We start from the raw sequence: 18,801 nt of genomic DNA on the forward strand, positions 1-18,801 counted from the left end.
GTGGTCTCAAACAGATGGGATCTCTCCAGTCATGGTCCTGGGCTGCACTCCAAGAGCCTGATCTGCTGGCTAAGCTGCAACTTGTCAGTTTTCTCTACTCTTCCTTCACCTCCCTCAAGGATTCTCCTTGCTGGCTCAATCCCTAAAGAGTCTACTTCATGCTTTTTTTTTTTTTTTTTTTTTTTACTGCTCCGATTGCCCTCCCACTGCTGTTCCCTGGGGAGCTTCTTCCACCCACAAGGGATGTGCTCAACCTCGGTTGCTGGTGGCTCCTGCTGACATCGGTTCTGGTCCTCTGCACCCTGTAGAAAGTCTGAAGGGGTGGCTGAACAATGGGAAAGTGTAAAAAGCTCTGTTGTATGGAGGAAAACCTAGGAAAGAAGGAATTGATTGGGAACCTAAAGGCATGGGTACAGGTGCTGGACACATTAAGGGGCAGAGCTCTGACACTGTGTAGCTGCACAGGTGAGAGAGGAAACTTGCAGTTGAGGGCAGGGAAGCTTCTGGCCATCCTGAGAGAGAGATCACTCCCTCCTTGTACGCTTATGTCCAGTAGCCTTTATCCTCTGGACTGTACACAGGAGCATTTCAGATTTTTAAAATATACCCCATATTAGCAGGGCTCTTTTTGTTCTCAGTGTTACCGCTCTGAATTTTTGGCTCTGTCTAGACTGAAGTAGGCAGAGTTGTACACGTGGCCTCGCCTTTCGCTCTGTTGTGCTTAGGCAGCTGTAGAAGGCTTGGGTTCACCAAATGAGTTTCTGTAGCATATACAGTTAATTGCAACTCACTCTCCACCTCCATCAGTGAAGATAAAGCTAGAAATGTTCCCAAACTGATATCTCGAGCTGAAGCAAAGTCTAGAGTGCCTGAGAAAAGGTAGAGGCTGGACTATTGTCACGGTCATTCAGCTGAGGCCTATAAATATATCCTTGTATGGCATTGCAGGGACAGCCTGATTACAACGCACTCATTGTGCTTGGGGTCATTTGGGTCACATAGCTGCTCCTAATTGTGAGTCAGTCTCCCAGAGAAATTAGAGGATGCCTCATTACTTGAGCTACCTAAAACTGGAGAGAGAGTAATTGGCAGGGAAGGAAGGAGACAGGCGCGCAGCTTGACAGGTCTGGGGCAGTGAAAGATGGGTGTAGGGTCCAGCTGGTGGACCTGTAGGAAGGCCTTTCTGGCCCATGAGCAGAGAGAGAACAACTGTTGTAGGGTACTTAACGCTCACCCGAGCAAAGAGGTTAGCAGTACCTCGCTGCAGGGAGCAACACATCCCTCTGAGTAACCCATGAACTGCAGTCAGGCCCACTGTACTCAGAAGGCTGGCCCTTCCTATCCTGATATATTGACTTAGCCCCATTTTCTGCTCCTCCTAACTAAATGTTAGTAGGCTGTTCTAGGATGATACAGTATAAATGCCGTCAGGTCATATCTCACTGGCATTTTCCTTTTTCTAGTGACAAACCTCTGAAGGAAAAGCCTGAGCCGTTCCCATGGGATGAAATGACCCCCAGAGCAACCGTGGTTTCCACGAATGGAAGGTAGAGTTAGTGTGAAATTCCTTTATTGACTTGAGCATTGTGCAAATCATAAACTGCTGCTCTTGAGCTGTCTGGAAACTCTGAATGGATATTTACTGATGGAAAAACACAGTTCAATCTGTGCTTTGAAGAACTGCAGCAGTTTCTCTAAAATTTTACTTCAGAAGGGGGAAAAAAGAAAACGCTACCCTCTTCAATAAAATTGTTTGATATTTTGTTCCAGTTTTTTTCTTTAGTTTCTATGATACCCACAAAAGTGATTGTTTTTTTGTCATTGCTGCATTTTCCGGGTTTATTCCCAAATGTAAACGAATTCTGGAACGTAATTTTTTTTTTTTTTTTTTTAACAGTATAGAGAGGTTCACACTCAATGTCTCTCTAGGCCTCCAACCTCCACTTACCTATTTACTTTTGCAACAAGAGACCCCCTGAAAAAAACCCAAACCCCAAACCAAACCCAAACACAAAAGGAAATTGCACATCCTGTAAACTGTCTGGCAAACCAAAAGGTTCAGTGACAAGGAAAAGTTGTGTCCTGACTCTAAGGCATTGTGGAAAGTAGTTAAAGATTCCATAATCACAGGCAGTACAGTGTAGCTGAGCTGGTTGTTGTCTCCAAATGCCCAAATGAAATCCACCATCACCGCTCTGCTTGCCTTTTGTGTGTATGAGAATCACCTGCCCCCAGCCCTCCAGGACCTGTCCTTGGCAGGATCCTGCCCCTCCCGTGGGCACCAGCGTTTCTGGCATGCAACCAAGCTGATAACCAGTGGATCTCCTTAGCCTGGGCTCCACACTGTGCTGCTTTTCACCGCTGTCAGTGGACCTTGCTGGAGGCACACCTCCCTCTAGAAAACACCGGTTTAATTTGGTCTAGAAACCTCTGTGAGTCTGAGGGTACTTCTCAGTGATCCACTGAAGGTGACTAAAACGACTCAGTTCCTGCCTGTTCTACGGCAGCATGTGGCAGTCTCTATGGCAGTCCGTTTCACAGCTTTTCTGGGAGTCTGCACCCTCACTGGAGAAAATTTAGAGATTCACAAATCAAGAAAGGTTGCAAACTGTGAAAAGCAGTGGCTGTGCTTCTGTCCTGCCCGAGAAAGTGGAAATGAGGGAGGAAAGGCATTGCCCCTGTGGTATGCAGAAGAGGAAAAGTTCAGTGAGAGTTGTTCACTCATGAGCTGTTCACTGCCCACAGCCTGGAAACAAGAAAACAGAAACATATGATTTGGGATCAAGACACCTGCAGTTCCCTGTTTTCTCAGCTCCCTCGAGACAAGCCAGAGGATGTCAGAGCCGTTCCTTCCCTTCTGTGCGTGCAGATGGAGGTGCCTGTGTTGCAGCTGTGGGCTGTAGGCCATCCCGCTGTTTTTGGAACAGTCCTGGCTTGAATTTCCAGATGACTCCATAGCACTGGCATCTGTCATATGTTGATGATGTTCAGAGTTACTAAAGGCTCCTTTGTACTTCATACACACTGAATTTCCTCAAAGTTTCTTGCCATTTTACCTGTAGAAATATACTGAGGAACATCTCTGGGAATTTTTAGGGATTTCATCCTCTCTCTTTTATTAAATCTATCAGAAAATAATTGTAGAACATTACCCAAACCAAAGATGCTTTCTAAAGTTGGTGTCTCTCCTTTTCAGTTATACTGAGCACACAGAAGCCAACAATGGAATTTACCCACCAAAGTAAGTGTAAACCTATTAACAGTGTAAAATTCACTTTTTCTCCTCTATTTTAGAGTGAGGGGGGTCTTTTCCTGACCTAGTACTGCCCCAACACATGTGTTCTGGGAGCAGCACTTGCAGGCATTTGCAAAGGGGGGGTGGACCTGATCCACCAGCTAAAAACGGACTGAGATCTTTCGGCTTCTTTCCTCACGCTAGCGTGAGTTGGTTGGATTTATGTCTCTGCCCTTCAGGTCTGCTGCAGAAAATTTACCAAGCTAAGCAGGAAGGAGGAAAAGATGTTATGTTTGAGACAGGAAAATCTCATGTTTGATATTTTTGCTTCTTGCTCTGTTCTCCAACTTGCTAAGCTTCCTTCTGTGACCCATGAAACTCCCTCTCTTACCAAGTCCAACTCTGGTTGCAGGGACAGACCTGCGGATGCTACAGACAAGCTGCACCGTCAGTACGAGACCTCTCACTACCTGGATGATGCAAAGTCTGAACCTGCAAGGTCAGGGCCTGGTGCTGGTACTCACGGTGCTGCTCGCAGAGGGCAGATGTAGGGGGCAGAATAAGTAAGTCGTCCAGAGTAGAGTTGGAAGCAGAATCCAAATTGGGCAACAAAGCAAGGGGAGCCAGAAAATCCTAGGTGGCTAAACAGTGGGAACAGCATTCTTTCTCTTCACTGTTACACATCAACTTCTTTCTACAGAAGCAGCCTGGGAGCAGATACAGCAGCTTTATCATTGCTTTTAGCATTGATCTCAAAAGTGTCTCCATTCCACGTGCTTTTTAGAGCGTACTTGCTCCCCTGACAATGTCAGAGGCGCGGAGTCAGGAAAGAATTGCTGCTGTTGACACCAAACACACTAATCTCCCTGAAGCTGCCTTCTTTGCTTACTTTAGTCCATTATTTTGGGACTTGACTCCATGTATTGGCTTACCAAAGGACTTGAGGTGAGAAAATGATGTCTTCAAACCTCCCAGCTGAGGTGAGGAGGATCACAGGGTTCCCAGTAGAATGGTGTAAAACCCAAGACCTAGAGCTGCTGCTAGTAATGTAGGAACGTCTTCCCCAAAGTTATTCTTATTGTGCTTTGTCCCAGGTGCATGATCCTGTGACAGGCCAGAAAAGTCATGTACCCAGCCAAGATGTGTGTGAACTGAGGCCAAGTAACTGCATTAGTTCCACTAACAGCCTCTATTCTTCTTGATCAGAGATAGTGAAAATGTTTTTTCTGAAAGAAAATCAGTTCTCTGAGAAAATTACTTTCTGTTTTCTGGTCTAATATAAAGTGCAGTGTTGTTATTTCATACAAGTCCCCCTTGAAGCCTTTGGCAAGCTATCAAGCTGTAGATTCCTTCCTTTTTTTGACAGGTCTAGCTTGCAGTCTGATGTCCCTTCTCCTCCTACTGAGAGAGCCCCTGTGCACCTAGAGGACACAGAATATTCGTTTAAAGGGTAAGAGTAGGGTAAATTTAGTGGGTGTATGAGTAATACTGAGGATTAAGGGAAATCTGAATGGGCAGGCACAGAAAGAGGCTTCTTTTCACAGCTTTTGTCCCAAGGATGAAGGCAACTGTGCTGAGGTATAAAGCGCAGCTTGCAAAATAAACCAAGAGGTTTGCGTTGTATCCCTCCTCCTTCTTCTTTGATATGAGCCAAGCACCCCAGCTTTTTTTCTCCTCTTGGTGCTTGTGTGCTTGGTGGGGTTCAGTCACTACCTTCTCATTTGCTGATAATCCAGTGAAATACTACAGTGATGCTGGAGTGGCAGCAAGGGAGCTGAAAGGCAACTGAAATACACTGAAATGCAACTGTAGTCTAAATATGGTCCCTAGAGAAAACTCCTGGTGCGGGACAGTGAATGGTAGAGACTGACACAAGCCTTGCCTGGTGAGTAGATAGTATTCACTAGTGCAATGATTCATGTGCCAGTTGTTAAAGATGTAATGGGCCTTTCTTTGATTATCAGATCTGTCCTGGGCTACGAGGAGAGAAGCAGCACTCAAGAGAGCAGATACACGAGTCCCGAGGTCCCAGCATACAGCAAGCCTTACTGGAATGAAGCGATGTAAGGACCTGGGGTGCTAACCCCATGTTTGCTATTATGTTCTTTCTCATTGTTGAAAGCCTTGGAAATACTGATTGCTCAGGAAATATCGAGCACAAGAACAGCAGCATAATAAGGGCCATTTGTCTAAGCAGCTCTAAACTGCTCCTCTCTCCAGCATCCACTGAAGTAGTAAATTTCCTACCGTGTCCACTGAAGACTAACCACACAGCAAATGCATTTAACGTTTCCCCATTTCTTCCCAGCAGCCCCTAGCCTTGCTGCATGTGGCACAGTTCAGCTCTGATCTCCCTTTGGCTCCACCTCTCCTCTGCTTGTGAGTCTGGACAGAGGTGTCTGCTGCATCCTGTACCAGTCCTGGGGTGGGATATGAGTGAGCATCACCCACTTCTCCCTTGCCTTCTGCAGGGAGAAGCCCAAGGCGCGGAGCCAGATAGGAGCTGGGGCAGTAGGACAATTGGGGCGCACTCCTGGGAGTCCATTTGCATGGACTGGTACAGCTTTTGAGTACTTTGGATTTTGCGACCTAGTGCAGAGATGGCAAAGGTCTCTAAAAACTCACAGGAAAATCAGCCAAACAACTATCATCGTTGTCATCACTTCTACAGCACTGTATACCCTAAAACCTTAGTGGAGGCAGCCACAGTGCTCCCCCGGAGGGGTTCCTGTCCCACTAGATAAGCAAACAGAAACCCAGTGAGCTAAAAAGTGTTTTGCCAAAAGACTTGCAGTGAGGGAGGAGTCACTTGACTCCCCCACCAGGAGTCTGCTGAGGAAAGAGAGGTTTTGCTCTGCAGTAGTTGTTCAGACTCCCTCTATTGCCACAGGTCAGAAAAAAAAGATCCTTCTAGAAATGCTGAATACTGTATTGCCCCCCTTTTAGACACCTCCACTGAATGCCTATTTCAGATGCCAATTGTACATGGATGGCTGAATTGCATCCTGAATTAGCAGCACGACTAGGAATAGGCCACATTTCTCCTCGGTCCAGTGTTGTTTGGACATCCATGTCTTTACCATCCTTCCGTGCTGGCATGACTTAGGTCAGGTTTCCTTGGCTAATACTCCTTGTCTGGAACAGTATTGTCAGTCAGAAAGCTCCTGATGGCCCTTCCCATTCCAGGGGAAAGGGTAGAGCTAAACGGGGCTGTTGAGTGTTGAGTCTCATAAAGCACCGCTCCAACACAGCCATTTCCCAAGCGATTCCCTCAGAGTCCAGCTCTGTACTTAGCATGCTGGAATGACTCCTTCTCCAGTAGGTCCAGCTCTTCTCTGAGAGACAGCAGCGTCGTTACTCCAAAGGTCCGATGCAAAGTCAACATGCATCCTGAGAAAAGGGAGTTTGAGCTAGAAAGGCAAGGGGAGATGAAGCTGTGTTGAGTGGTATCATCGGATACACTGAATGAGTGAGTCTGGCTACAAAAAAACCTTCAGAATATCGAACAGGGAGGAACATTTCAAATTCAGCCTCAGGTATTATCAGACACTGTATCAGATGTAATGCTCTGTCCTGGCATACACATCCTAATGTATGGTATAGCCACAATAAATAATCTGATAACCTGCAGGTCTACTTTCATGCTAGAAAGCAGCATGTTTGTGTAGAGAAAACATAGTTTGGACTGGTATTTTAAAGAGCTAATTTCAGCGTGTGAAAATGTTGCTGCTTGACCCATCCGTTGAATTCCAAGCAGGTAAGCAGTACTTTGTGCCGTGCTGAAGTCAGTGCTTCATTTGAGCTGGTTACAGCTTAACCCTTGGAATATCCTCCATCAAAGCCTTGTGACTTTCTTTCTTCTCAGTGTGCATTGAACAGAGCTTTCAGGTGTTTGTGCCTGGCAGCCACGAGCAGGGTTTCTTTTCCTTTGCCAGGTCTTCCCAAGATTTCAAAGAGGGGAACACCCCTAGAGAAAGGGGGCACGAGAGCACGCAGGCCTCAGATGACTATAAACCAGAGCTGATCCAAGAAGGGTAAGTGATCAGTAGGACTCACCCACAGTATTTATTCGCTTCATAATTCTTCATGTCTTATTCTGTTCTCAGTGTAACTGAGATCACAGAACAGTTCCTCTGCTTTGCAACCCAGGAGTGAGGACTTTATAAAGGCACGTTACAGCAGGTAATCCCACTCGTACTGATGGGAAAAGCCAGTTGGGTGAGATAGACTCACACAGTGTGTGAAGTCCAAGAGGCAGTTTCTGCACTGACAGCATGCGACCTAGGTCCTTTGGTATCAGCGTGGTTCCCTTGGTACTACAGTGGCAGGCAGTAGCTTCTGCTGCCCAGAGATCTCAGCAAGTACTATCCAAGTATTTATGAATGCTGCAAAATCATGTGTGAGTATGTCCTGAGCTGTTAGAAGCATCTGTCAGTACGAGGAATTCTGATATGAGTACTTTCTCCTGTGCCTAACGTTTCCTTCTGTGACAATCTCGGATGAAAGGCCTTTAGCTGCGATCCTGCAAGCTAGAATGGGATTTGTACGCATGATTCCCATCAGATCTGGTACCAGGGCAGTTTGGAATAGCTCTGGCCAAACAGTGTCTCCTGCTCCTTGCCTGATGGTTCCTGTCTAGGGAATGGATGTCTACCCACCCCAGTATGTTTTTTCTCCATTGCCTTAAGCACAGATCTTTATTTTAGGTTTTTGGACTCAAACAACCATACTGAGAAGGGACAAGAACCTCCTGACCACGATGTCCACCCAGAGCCTCCCAGGTCGAAGGAACACACTGAACTTGAACCCGACATGACTAGGTAAGGAATCAGATAATTACCCCCCCTGCCTTTTCCTGTAGGATGAGGGTTAATTCCTTGCGTGTCTTCCCCCACATACATATACTGATAAAATCTTCTCCCAGGCCCTCCTTTTGTGCCCAATTCTAGTGCTGCTTCTACTGAGTGAACATTTTACCACGGTTTTATATGAAAGCCTGGGAGAAAACATCCTCATTAGCTGGAGGCATCAAACACTGTCCAGCTGGACTGCCAAGAGTTGCTGCCTAGACTTTAAATTTGGAAGCAGAGACTGCCTCTGGAGACATATGCCAATAAGCAACCTAATCTGGCATGGAGTAATACCTCTGTGGTAATGCTGGGTCTCATTTCCAAACTTATCCTGTCAGCATCAGGTCTCAGGCTGTACTCTGGTCACCCTGGCACAGGACCATTTTCCTTCCCACTGACCTGTGACTCCACTGGGTTTGTGGTGGCTGTCTCGGTGCCTTCAGCCTGCCTCCTGCAAAACAGTGCAGGGCTAAATGTCCAAGTGGAAGGACTTTGTGGACTGATTTCTTTGCTTTTGTCTGTATTTTCGCCCTAAATTTGAAGAGTTGAGGCTCTTGGTCAAATTGGGCTTTCTCACGCGTGTGTTTTGGTGAGCAACCCATCTTCAAATCAACTTGTAAACCAGACTGCTCTTCTCCCCCAGGTCCATGCCATGCTCCAAGGACAGCACTAGTGGGAGCACGGATGTTAACCAGGGGATATCGCCCTGTGTGCAGAGCGAAGAAGTCGCTTCAAGAAGGCAAGAGAAATAATGAGCTTGCTTTTTCTGATGAGAGAACATGGGGAATTTACTGCAGGTGGTTCTGGAGAAGGGACTGAGGATGCTGTGTTTGGGGTTAGGAGTCACCAAGCTGGGCTTTCTTCATGAGTGCATGGAGATAGATAGCAAGTGGTGGGGTAGCAGAGTGTGTGGTTAGTGAGGACTGTGGAGGGGGGAGCTCAGGAAGGGGTGCTGGGAAAAGCAGCAGGGAGAGAGCAATGGTGTCAGTGTCCTGTCGTCCTGGGTTCTTCTGACGAATGGAGCTATCCTGGATGTACCACAAATACTCTAAATTGTAGTTCTTTGTCACGCAGGGAGGCAGAAGGAGCTGTTCCCAGTCCCCAGGGATGTGAGTGGAAGTTAGACTGCTAAAGAAAAAAGTTACAGAAAGAAAACTTCCCCTTTCTCTCCAGTCCCCCCCAGCAACGTGACTAAGATGGATAAAACTCCATCTGTTGCCCGCTCCATGCCTCCCCCAGTCCACGGGCTTCCTTTGGATAAGCCCTCAAGCTTACCAAGTTACCGAGAGAAATGCAGAATCCTGATCTGAGAGTCTTAGTGCTTCCAGGTGCAGCAACTTTGGATCAGACTTATCAAGGGAGCAGTCAGGAGTGCTTCTGCAGCATCACTCCACTGAAGAACTTGGTAGTTAATCTGCTCTTTTCAGTAAATTGATTTTGAGTCTGAGCTCCTGGACAAACACGTCTTCTTTAGGCACTTAGAACATCCCAACCTGAATGGGAATCTATAGCTCAGTGAACATTAGTGTTTTGCCAAAAGTAAGAATTTAAGGTATCTACCTTTGTTGCAAAGGAATCAAAATAAATTGATCTTGCTTTCACTTGGGTGTCTGCACCAATCGTTTTCTGGCTTACCCCCTCAGCAAACTTACAGGGATCGAATGAATGCTGCTGAAGGGAAGCCCTCAACTAGTAGCAAGTAAAGTGTAAGGGCTGCCTCCTCTTTCATCAACCTTAATGTTTCAGGGTAGGATCTTTGAAAGCATTTTAAGAATTAATTTCGTAGAGTTTAAGTAAATGCAGTTTTGATGCAGGAATCTAAGCCCGTTTCAGATTTTCTACAGGGTATCAGTATTCCCAGAGGGGTTGGTGTGCCCAAACATACAAAACCGGATAGAAAAAGCAAACAAACGTTTCCCTAGATTAACATAGACAGGTGTAAATCCAGGCTCTGCAGTGGGTTTATCTAGTGGATACACTTCTGAGATGGTACCCAAATGAGGCCAGCTCATGCTCTTAGCAGTCTGAAATGTAACATAGAGGTACTGGATAACCCATAATGGTCATAACTAAATGACCAGAGTTAAAATGTCAAGTTTGGAAAGAGTAAACAGGTAACTGATGCTCATCAGGAGCTTTATTTTTCTTTCAGCCTTATTTTTTAAGAGATCTGTATTTTCCCTCTGGTTTTTTTCACTTCTCTTTGGATTATCTGGCATATTTTCATGCACGGATATTGTATACTTCCCTTGAGGCAGGAGATTCACCAGGAGTTGCACCCACATCCTACAGTAATTCTATGCGCAGTGGCACTTCTGCAGACTATAATGGTCTTCTGTCTTGGCAGGTCCAGCTCTCTACCTAGAGAAAGCGGCATCACTGCTCCAGAGACCCAATGTGCAAATGAATCTGACCCATGCCGGGAAAGGTACGGAGCCAGGGGACCAGGCATGTCTTTACTGCTGTCTCGCACATCTTGTGTTCTCCCTGTTGCCCTGTTCAAAGGCATTACAGATGCTCATTTCTTGGCTAGTGAATTCTGAAACCAACTTAATCGTGGTATTACTGCATTTACTCACCTCAGTGGACAGGTTTAGATACAAGTGCTAAAGCTGTTAACAGGCTTTTTCCTCCCTGCCCAGGATCACTTCAGCTTATGAAGAACAAACCCACTCCACCACAGATAGTCACCATGAGAGCCCAGGAGACTGGAGACACAATGAGCCTAACCCAGTGGCAGCCAGGTATAGTGGGACTATCCCTTTGTTTCTCCCCATCAACGGCTCTCAAATCCTCATCCTTTGCCATTCCTGCTTCTTGATACAAACCTGGCTGAAGTCCTGAACCTATGTAAATTTGCCTAGTGTACGCTAATCAAATGATACTGACAAAAGGAATATTAGGTTTAGGATTCCACCCACATATGGTTGTTCATATTTCACTTCAGTTATCAAATTAATTTAAACGACTGCTGAATCTTGCAGCATTTCATTGTGCTGGGAATTCAGCTTGTGTAGGTGAGGGGAAGTAGTATAGACCTCTGCCATTCCCCCTGACCTTAAGGACATATTAAGAGTGTGGTGTCCCAGGTTTTCCTTATTGCCAGTACAAAGAGGCATGATCCAGCCTCGGCAAATCCTGAACGCTTGTGTGAGCTGGTCATAGCAAATACAGTCGTTGGCTTTATGGTCAGATTGGCTCTAATTCTTTAGCAGGTCTAACTTCAGCTCAAAAGAGAGTGCTCTCAGTGCATATGAAACCCAGCAGCCCGTGCCACTGTACGTGGACCGCCAGCCTTTTAACACCAGCGTGTCAGCACCCAGTCACAGGATCCCATCCTATGTAGACAGCCAAGTATTCAGCACCAGAAGGTAAGAGTTTGGGAGTGGGATGCAGAGACAGGGACAGCTGCTGGCACAGAAATACTTGACAGAAACTCTGGTCCAGGTTGTACGATCACTGCATCAAGAAGCGAGAACAGGATTTTGTTCCCAAAGGGAGCAACAGTATTGCTGGGTCTCACAACACATGGAACAAGATCAGTTTTGGACCTGAAGGGCTGAAGAAGGCATTCAGGAGATCTGAGTTGATAATTGCTCTGTAACACTGGAGAGTTCTTGGCAGGTTGTATTCAGACCACCTACATGGTGCCTGGAAACCTGACAGATGTGTAGAGACCACATCTGCTTCTCCTCTGTAACTGCGGAGACGATGATTCAGGAGCAGTCTGTTTTTTATTTCTCATGACCCTCAATGACGTAAGAGACAAGTTGTACAGTTATAACTACTATTTACATATATATCTACATTCATGTGATCTGGATGTAGCCTTCATCTCTTTTAGCGTTTTTCAGAAAGTTGGCATCACAAAGCTCTCATTTGCTTTTGGAGGCATTTGCAGACTAGGACTAGAAAAAATGGGACAGACCTTTATTGTACTTCATAGCCTGTTATCACCACCCCCGGCACTGTGTGATGCTGATTACGTCTCTCTGCAGTGCAAGAAACTCGTGCTTCATTCCTGCCCTTGGGTTTATATCATAGACCAAATGCATGTCTTGCCCAGAGCAGGGTTTTTCTCATCTTACGATGAGCTTAGCCTGTCCCTCTTTCTCTCTTTAATGCAGCATTGATTTGCAGTGTTTTTCAGCATTGTTTAACATTAAGTTATACAGTTGCCTGAAGCTTTAATCAGGATCAAAATGCTGATATACAATATAAACATAATCTGTGCCCCAGGGCACTTGCAAGAAAATGACCATAAGCTATAAGCTCATTTTCCATTTTCTCTGCTGAAAAAGCCTGAGCTCTGCCCACAAGTTAAAGCCATTCCGGTAATGAGTTCTGTCTTGGAAAAGTGAAAATGTGCAGGTCTGACACCCCGATGGGCCAGCTGGTCAGCAGTTCACACATGCAGATGGTGCGGTGGTGGTTTTGGTGAGCTCTAGGGAAGGAAACAATATTGAAGATATATCCATTTATGAACTGCTTCGGCTTTACTCTCAGGCGTTAGATTTTTGAGTCTGCTTTCCTAGCCTCAGAGCTTTGTATGCATGCTGCAGCTGCAGAACCCGCACAGGTGAAATGGGCAGAGCAAAGGGAGAATGCATCATGATAGTGACTGCTGGGACAAAATATTGGTTAGCCAGTGTGGGGACTCCAGTGACTCCTGGTACAATGTAATCAGGGCTTTGTGCTTCCTTGCCAGACCTACCCCAGATTACGAAGGGAGAGTTTATGACGGGAGAAGCAGCCCTAGGAACAGCAGATATGACAGCGCTAGTGCCAGGGGGCACTGTGAATTTAACCCCACAGCCGGACGGTAAGAAGTCAAAGGGAATCCAGACTTGTTAACCCAAAGAATACCCCACTGCTACATTTATTCAGTATCTGGAGTGTCCTGACCCGCTTCTTACTAATTCCCTGGATCTAAGCATGTGCAGTGAGGTGCTGTTTGCGTGGATGGCTGTGGCGCGTGGGTGATCTTGATGCTAAGCAGGGAGACATTTAGCCAAGATTCTCACCACTTGTGAGAATCCCTCACGTGCTCAAGTTCAGTGCTTGAGATTGTATCACTTCCTTTCATAGCCACGACTCCCTTCCCAGAGATACCACCATGTCCATTTCCCAGAGAAGCCACAGGGTGCCGTTCTACATGGACAGCTTAAACTATAACAGCACCAGGTAAATGGGTAGTCTTGATGGTTGTGAGGGAAACCTCCATGAAACTGTTGTGGAAGAGAAGCTAGGAAGCAAAGCCAAGAGCTGAGAGAGAGATGAATGGTTTCCAGGGAGTGGATGTGTGATCTAGAGGCACAGAACTACTCTTAAACCATTCCTAGTAAAAGCTACCCAGCACAGGGTCTGCAATACATCCATCTCTGGTCGCTGGAGATTTTTCACCATGTGGGGTGCCAGAACAGAGTGACAGGAGAATGAAGGGATTGGTTCTTGGCTACCCTCCCTTGACCAAAAATCGGCCTTTGCAGAGACTACAGAAAAAAAGAGAGCTAAAAGCAAAGAGAGATGTCGAGAGAGAGGATCACTATCTCCAGAATGTCAATGATTAAATGACTGAACTGGTCCCAGAACAAGGCTGTTGGAAGGGGTATGAGGTATCCAATATGGAATACCATTACCCTGGGCTTTCTGCAGTCCTTCACAGCAGTGTCAGTCCGTCCACATGTGGTCTGACACTGTATGGAGGCACCAGCATAGGTCTGAGTGTTGGATCTGTAAAGGGGAGTGTGTTGTGGGTGTGAACAGAGGAGGCACAAGATCCTCAGATAGCCTGGAACTGGCTCCAGGCAAGATCAGCTTCATCCCTGCAAGGCAAAGTTAACAGGGCTCACTGAGTGGATAGGCAGAGCTGTCTTCCAAAGACATTTTAGTAGCCATAGTTTTGCCACCTTCTCCCTTCTGCAGCTTTTGAAATTATTAAGTTGGGGACAGTTGTGCTGGGGATAGTTATGTTGGGCTTTGGCCAATATGTCCCTATCTCCTCCTCTCCTGCAATATGTTGTGTGCTGTTTCTCTCCATAACTGCTCCCATTCAGGCTACATGATCCATTTAAGGTCTGTACTTATTTGAAGATCTTGTTTGATCTTTTCTCCCATGGCCCTATAAATGATACTTTTCCAAATCACTTCTCCAGGGAAGTAGTACTGTTATGTGGCAGATGTAAAGAGAGAAAGGAGCCTTTTTGGTCTGTGATAAAGATGAATTAATCTGTATGGTTAAGGGCCTTAATATTGCACCCTCCCAAACTACCCTCCTAGCAGTAGCAGTAGGTCTTTTCTTGGCTGCCAGCTTGGATCATGTCGTGGCTCATGTTTCCAGTGCCCATAAACTTTTCTCTCTCTCGTCAGGCTTCTCCCAAGTTCGAGTGAGAGGATCTGCAGTCCGATTGCCACCTTACCGCAGAACAGCCACGTGGCCTCTGGGTACCAGCCCGATTCCAGCACTGCCGGGTAAAGAGCAACGGGTGGTCACGATCCTCCTGCTGCAATACAGGTTTCGCCTGCAGCCATCCGGTTTGGTGAAGACAAGCCAGGCTTTGCTGCTTGGCATCTGGGCCACGGGACATTTCTCAGCCACTTCTGGCTAAGAGCACAGGCATTGCCATGGTGGCCAGAGCCACCCAAAAGGGAGAGATGGGCTAGGTACTTTTCTCCAGGTGCCCTTTTTTTAGAGACCAGGATGTAGCTCACTGTATGAGTTGTGTCTTTTCTCTTTAGCGTGGCAAAATCATGAATCCTCCATAACACATGGTAGCTGGAGGGACACAATGGAGCTCCTCATGCCATACACACTCATCACAGGTGTGGGGCTCTTGCAAGACTCTTTCCCTTGTTGTCAATCACGAGCAAGTGAGCAGTCTAGAGCAAGTATATCAGATTTCGGTGGGGCTGGCACAGGACCCTGATCTGTCATGTATTACAGAAGATAGCGTCCCGTCACGGTGCAGCTGTCAACCCAGAGCTGTATTCTGGGATTTGTGGTTTCCACAGGCTCCACCTCAGAGGTGAAAACTGCTGCGCAGTTTTACGCAATTTAGAGAGGGGTTTCAAAGTGGTGAGAGGTCAGCGTAGGCTTTGATGGGCAATATTCGGGTCCTCCTGGCCTTGCCACAGCCTGCTTATCACAACAGCCGTCTAAGTGGGAGACTCTCATCTGAAACACTTGACGTGGGAAGTGTCTATGCTAAGTTAAAAAAAAAAAAAGCTTTTCTTTTCTTTCCTTAGCTGTGACATGGCTTAGTTTGATCATATAAGAAGAGAGGATTAATCATAGCTTATAGGCAGCAACGAAAATGCACCATGGAGAAAGAGCCTGATTAGTTCCTTTCATGGCTCTGGGAAGAGAGCCGGTGGGCACAGTGTCTCCCCTCAATCTGTGACAGAGCTGTAGACAGACAGACAGATGGGGGCATGTAATTTTGAAATCGGAATTTTAAAGAGGGAGGAATATGCAAGAAAGGTCAGCTCTGTAAGCAAAAACATCCCCAGTAGCAATTTATAATGGATGAAACACTGGACATACTCCAGTGACAGAACAGTCACTGTAAGTAGTGCTGTGCCAGTAGGGTTTTAATGTTAACGGGCGGAACCACAAGCTTTCTAAATACTTATTGTGTGCATAATCCTGACATGATTTGAAAAAGACTTATCCTTGCAAAACAGGGGATAACTGGATGAAAGAGTTATATTATCCATCCCATTCTTTTTAATTAACTTGATTTGTTTTGGTGGGTTAATTAGAGGGGTATATTAGGTGTTATTTAGCAACAATGCTTGATGTTCAGTATTTATTCAAGAACAACAGCATCTCACTCTGTGCCTTTTCATGCACGCGTTACATGTCCAAGTGCACACATGTGGTTCCTTGCGCTGTCTCTCATTAGCTCCAGTCTTTTCTAATGCAAATGCTTCTCGTTCTGTTTCCATCCGTTCCTAGAAAAGGGGTCCTCTTTGTGAAGGAGTACGTGAACAGCAGCGAGTTGTCAGCCTCCCCGCGCTATGGCAGGTATGAGGAGTGTCCAGAGACAGTCATGTGTCTACATACGTGTGCAAAGCAACAGCGTATGGCTTTGCCAGCTAACACACACCAAGCAAGCTCCCGAGCTGGAACAGTTAGCACTGCGTCAGCATGCCGTTGTGCCTGAGCTAATTAGCCCTGGAGGGATTATGGCACTGGGTGGGCAGAGAGTTTTGCTAAGATAGCAGTGCTGCTTTGAGGACCCAGACGGATATCTCTGCAATCCACTGGGCTGTCTAGGCCCGTTGCGGTGACAGGAGGACCTCTGTCCCCCAGCTCCTAGTGGAGGGGTAAACTCCCCCTCTAAGCGTTGGTTGGCCTCTAAGGTTGGTGACGGGATGAAAACACTACGCTGCAGTTTTTTAGGCTGCATATTTGGCACTGTCAGGCTTCACTGTCCATTTGCACACATAAATAAATGATTGGAATTGGTGAGAAAAACGTGGAGTGTTTGGGTTCTCACTCAAAAAAGTTATTTATGAGTTAGAAAAAGTTAAAAGATGCCATTTCCAAGCTTAAATCTTCAGTCTTTTGTATTCTGCTCAAAGGTAACTAAGTAAAGCTACTCCAGATTAACACCAATGTGACTGAGAGCAGAATTTGGCCCTACGTACATTGTGCTTACATTGATGTGGCAGCCAGTTAACACCCAGTTTGATGCCTCCCTGCTGGCATTTATCCTCCCTCAGTGCTGTGTTGGCATTACTGTGGTAGCTGATTACAGACTCCATAAATCTCTAGCCTTTCCTGTAGGTTGGCAAAGCAGATGTCAGCAACCAAAGATAAGCGTATTGCCGCAGCGTCTAAAAAACACGGGCAAACAGAAGGCAGATAGGGAACACTCAGCTAGGCGAGACTAAGGATGTGTTCCGTGCCTTTTCCTGCATAATAGTTCAGGATTTGGGAGTTTAGTAAGCAGTGAAAATAGCTGCTATTTATAGGGTCCATATGTAAACATCAGGACCCCAGTGAGGCCAGAGAAGTTTTACTGATGAGTGTATTGGAGGCAGGATTTGACAGGTTGCCTGTCCAGCAGCCAGCGCAGGATTTTGACAGTCTCATCTAGCGGCCAGTGGAAAATATGTTGGTCCCCATAGTCTGGGTCACAGCCTGTGCATGTCCCAGCTCCAGACCCGCTGGACGGCATGCTGTGGTCCCACGGGCAGCAGAGCCGAGGCAGCCGTGGCTCTCACTGACAGGGGAGCCCTTGCTCCTCCTCTCCTGCTCCCCCTCTTTTTATCCCTGCTCCCAGTGCACCCAGTCTTGCCTTTTCTGCCATTTTAATGAGACAACCTGGCTCACAGAGGGGTCTGATGGCTGGCAAGGAGTACAGAGGTGGGAGCATGTGGTTGGGAACATACTGGAGGAGGGGGAGAGCAAGAAGGAGCAGTATCTTTCCCTTTGCTTTGGCGAGGTGGTTAGGTCTTCTCAGCCCCCTCCTGAGCTGCATTTGCCAGACCCTCCCGTGGGACTAACAGCACCGGCTTCCTGACACCCCTTGCTCCTCCTGGCACAGAGGGTGACAGGGCAGGAGAGCGTGCAGGACAGGGCTGTTGTGTGCCTGTGCCACCTCCCTTGGCCTCAGGCTGGAAGGGGCCCCATTTCAGGGTGCGTGCCCCGGTTTCCCGGCCGCGCTGCCCACATCCTGCCTTTCCCTGTGGTGACAGCAGCAGCCAGACATATTTTTCAGTGCTCTGAAGTTAGATGCTGGGGCTGCCAGCTCTTTGCTGTCTCTGCTTGCCCTTGGAGGTGCCTACTCCTTGCAAACCTTGTCTGCCAGGCTGAGCCCAGAGTCGGCTCTGACAACTCACTGAGGCACAGTGATTGTGGTGTGGGGCAGGGAGCAGGGTACTGCCACCCCTATGGAGAACGTACAGCGTGAATACAGCAAAGATGGAGATACTGCTGCTGACAGCCCCGCTCCGTCAGTCAGTGTGGCCCTCTCTTTTGGGGAAATGCCTTTTCAGAGCTGGTTAGGAAGGACCGACCTTCTCGCCAAGCAACAGGCAGCTGGGACGTTGCAGTTAGGACTTTAGGTTCAATCATTAATGATTCCATCTGAGATGCTTTTCCCATATATCACTGTCAAGTGCTGATATTTCCTTCTGTCTCCAGTGGCAGCCTTGTGGATTTGACCGATTTGGAGAGAGCAAACTACAGCCACCACAGCTACCTGTCCAGTGCTCCCCTGCAGAGGTAGGACAGTTCGGGGCTGCCTTGGGGGTTTCAGCAAACTGTGAAACAGAAATTACTTTAAGGTTTTGCTTTTTTAGAATATTGGTATGTGTTTGGTGAAATAACAGCATGAAGTGTAAATGATCTTTGGAAAATACAGTGACATTGACTTTAAGATCTGTACTGCCCTGCTGTTGTGGTCTCTGCGTCCCTGGGATAACACATGTCCCTCTGTACTGTCACTTGACACAGTTAAACACATGTAGAAGCAGGTAGCTCATGCAGAGCGGTGTTGGTGCTAGGTAAGAAACCTCTGGTACCAGCGCTGGGACTGGAACCAGCTTGTGTTACAGAGGAATTCACTCTTCTGTTCCTTCACAGGTCCAGTGAACCTGTTTGCAGTTACTGCAGCCGTGAGATCCGAGACTGCCCTAAGATCATAATAGAGCATCTTAACATCTGCTGCCATGAATACTGTTTCAGGGTAAAAAAAAAAAACGTAA

The 18,801-nt window shown here is 46.9% G+C and overlaps 1 protein-coding gene across 1 annotated transcript in view; it reads left to right on the forward strand.

Annotated features, from left to right (window-relative positions):
- The window catches only part of ZNF185 (zinc finger protein 185 with LIM domain), a 36,172-nt gene that overhangs the window by 13,874 nt on the left and 3,497 nt on the right, over positions 1-18,801 (forward strand). Inside the window, exons 14-28 of the mRNA XM_050901795.1 lie at positions 1,464-1,547; positions 3,197-3,241; positions 3,648-3,734; positions 4,602-4,685; positions 5,200-5,298; positions 7,171-7,269; positions 7,942-8,055; positions 10,433-10,513; positions 10,728-10,829; positions 11,298-11,456; positions 13,174-13,269; positions 14,455-14,556; positions 16,043-16,111; positions 18,239-18,319; positions 18,680-18,782. Of these exons, the coding sequence (XP_050757752.1) occupies positions 1,464-1,547; positions 3,197-3,241; positions 3,648-3,734; positions 4,602-4,685; positions 5,200-5,298; positions 7,171-7,269; positions 7,942-8,055; positions 10,433-10,513; positions 10,728-10,829; positions 11,298-11,456; positions 13,174-13,269; positions 14,455-14,556; positions 16,043-16,111; positions 18,239-18,319; positions 18,680-18,782 (1,405 nt within the window). The remainder of the gene's footprint in view (positions 1-1,463; positions 1,548-3,196; positions 3,242-3,647; positions 3,735-4,601; positions 4,686-5,199; positions 5,299-7,170; positions 7,270-7,941; positions 8,056-10,432; positions 10,514-10,727; positions 10,830-11,297; positions 11,457-13,173; positions 13,270-14,454; positions 14,557-16,042; positions 16,112-18,238; positions 18,320-18,679; positions 18,783-18,801) is intronic.

The sequence above is a fragment of the Gymnogyps californianus genome, chromosome 9 (genome assembly GCF_018139145.2).
Source record: "Gymnogyps californianus isolate 813 chromosome 9, ASM1813914v2, whole genome shotgun sequence".
Taxonomy (NCBI): domain Eukaryota; kingdom Metazoa; phylum Chordata; class Aves; order Accipitriformes; family Cathartidae; genus Gymnogyps; species Gymnogyps californianus.